A 1,542-nucleotide genomic window follows, 5' to 3' on the forward strand; every position below is an offset into this window, starting at 1 on the left:
TCCTGTGGAGCAGCTGCTGGGTTCAAACCACCAGTCTTGTGGTTAACAGCCAAGTGCTTAAGCAGTGTGCCTCCAGGGCTCTCGGGTTTCCAGGCTCTTGGCCTGTGGATGTGGGGATGGCCCGATAACCCTCCACACCCTGCTCTGCTGACTGGCAGCCCTGTTGGCTCCCAGGGCCAGAAAGGTCTCTAGAGACTTTGCCAACCCCGGCCAGTAGCTGCCAGGTGACCGGACGCTGAGAGGGAGCGCACTCTGAGGACGGACAGGTAAACGGACAGCAGTTGTGCCAGCCACCTTGTGGGGTGGGGCTGGCTCTGTGCAGGTGGGCAGACGATGACCCCTGAGGAGGAAGGCACCCTTCCCACACAGTGCACACGGCCTCTCAGGAGACAGTGCAACCCTGGCCTACCTGGGTGCTGGCGGTGAAGTCCATTACCGAGTCCCTGTCACTGCCATCGTCCGCGTCCATACCAAAGGTGGTCTCCATCAGCGGGAGGGAGAGGTCGTGCTGAGAACGTCCTGGGGAGGGCAAAGGCTCATGGAGGCCGCAGGCCCGGTCTCCCCAGCCGGTCCCCGTGGGCCACCTGGCGTGTGTGCGTGCTCCTGAGTGCGTGAGCTCACGTCTGTCACATTTTCTTCTCCTTGTCTGCGTTCCGTCCCTGCCGCTGAGGAGCCCAGTCAGCACAGCCAGGCCTGCCACACCGTGACCGAGGCCCCACCCTGTGCCCTTCCCGGAAACGGTAACTGTATTGGGGGTGTGGGGCTTGAAGTCCAGGCCCCAGCCACTGCCCTGCTCCTCAGTCTGTCTGTCTCCCCAGCACTCAAGGGACCCACCTTATGGGGCTGCCATAAGGAGTCAACATCCCACACTGGGATGGCATGCTAAGGTCGTGGACGCGGGTAGACGCCACAGACACCGGTCTTCATGACATCCATTTCCTGATCTGGAATTGAGGGCACCCCACCCCTACCGCCAGGCCCTCCTCCCCCATCTGGAGTTGAGGGGTGCCCTTCCGCGTGCGGGAGGAGCTGGTCCTCGTGGGTCCAGCAGCAGCAGCGCGTGGGGTGTGGGGTCCGTCCTCTGACCCTGCTCGTCACGAAGGTCACCTCTGGCTCGGTGCTCAGTGCCTGGCGTCTTTGCTTCTTCATGTGCTTGAGGCCGCGGCAGGCCCTGTCCTTAGCAGTGTTGTCACAACGTGTCCATTTTCCTCTCCTATCCTTCCACCCATGGTGCTTTATACCAAAACCAAAAACCAAACTCACTGCGGTGGAATCGGCTCCAACTCATCACAAACCCCCCTTGAGTTTCCAAGGCAGTATCTCGAGACAGAGCCTCACCCGAAGGGCCAGGAAGCGGGGGAAGAGCTGGAGACAAGACAGAGACAGAGCCGCGGGATCCAGGTAAAGGGAAGGCGGAGAGGTTTCAAACAGCTAAGGGAGACAAACTTGTCTGTCAGTTTGTCCTACAATGGTGGCTTGCATGTTGCTGTGAGGCTTGGTGCTTTGCCAATATCAAATGCTAGCACCGTTGCACATGGTGCA

The 1,542-nt window shown here is 60.3% G+C and overlaps 2 protein-coding genes across 2 annotated transcripts in view; one reads left to right on the top strand and one right to left on the bottom strand.

Annotated features, from left to right (window-relative positions):
- The window catches only part of LOC103210421, a 606,668-nt gene that overhangs the window by 250,427 nt on the left and 354,699 nt on the right, over positions 1-1,542 (top strand).
- Positions 1-1,542, bottom strand: part of PEG3 (paternally expressed 3) — a 14,270-nt gene that overhangs the window by 6,761 nt on the left and 5,967 nt on the right. Inside the window, exon 3 of the mRNA XM_042783041.1 lies at positions 410-584. Within this exon, the coding sequence (XP_042638975.1) occupies positions 410-584 (175 nt within the window). The remainder of the gene's footprint in view (positions 1-409; positions 585-1,542) is intronic.

This window comes from Orycteropus afer, unplaced genomic scaffold, assembly GCF_000298275.1.
Source record: "Orycteropus afer afer isolate SDZICR_OR568_19922 unplaced genomic scaffold, OryAfe1.0 scaffold00610, whole genome shotgun sequence".
Taxonomy (NCBI): domain Eukaryota; kingdom Metazoa; phylum Chordata; class Mammalia; order Tubulidentata; family Orycteropodidae; genus Orycteropus; species Orycteropus afer.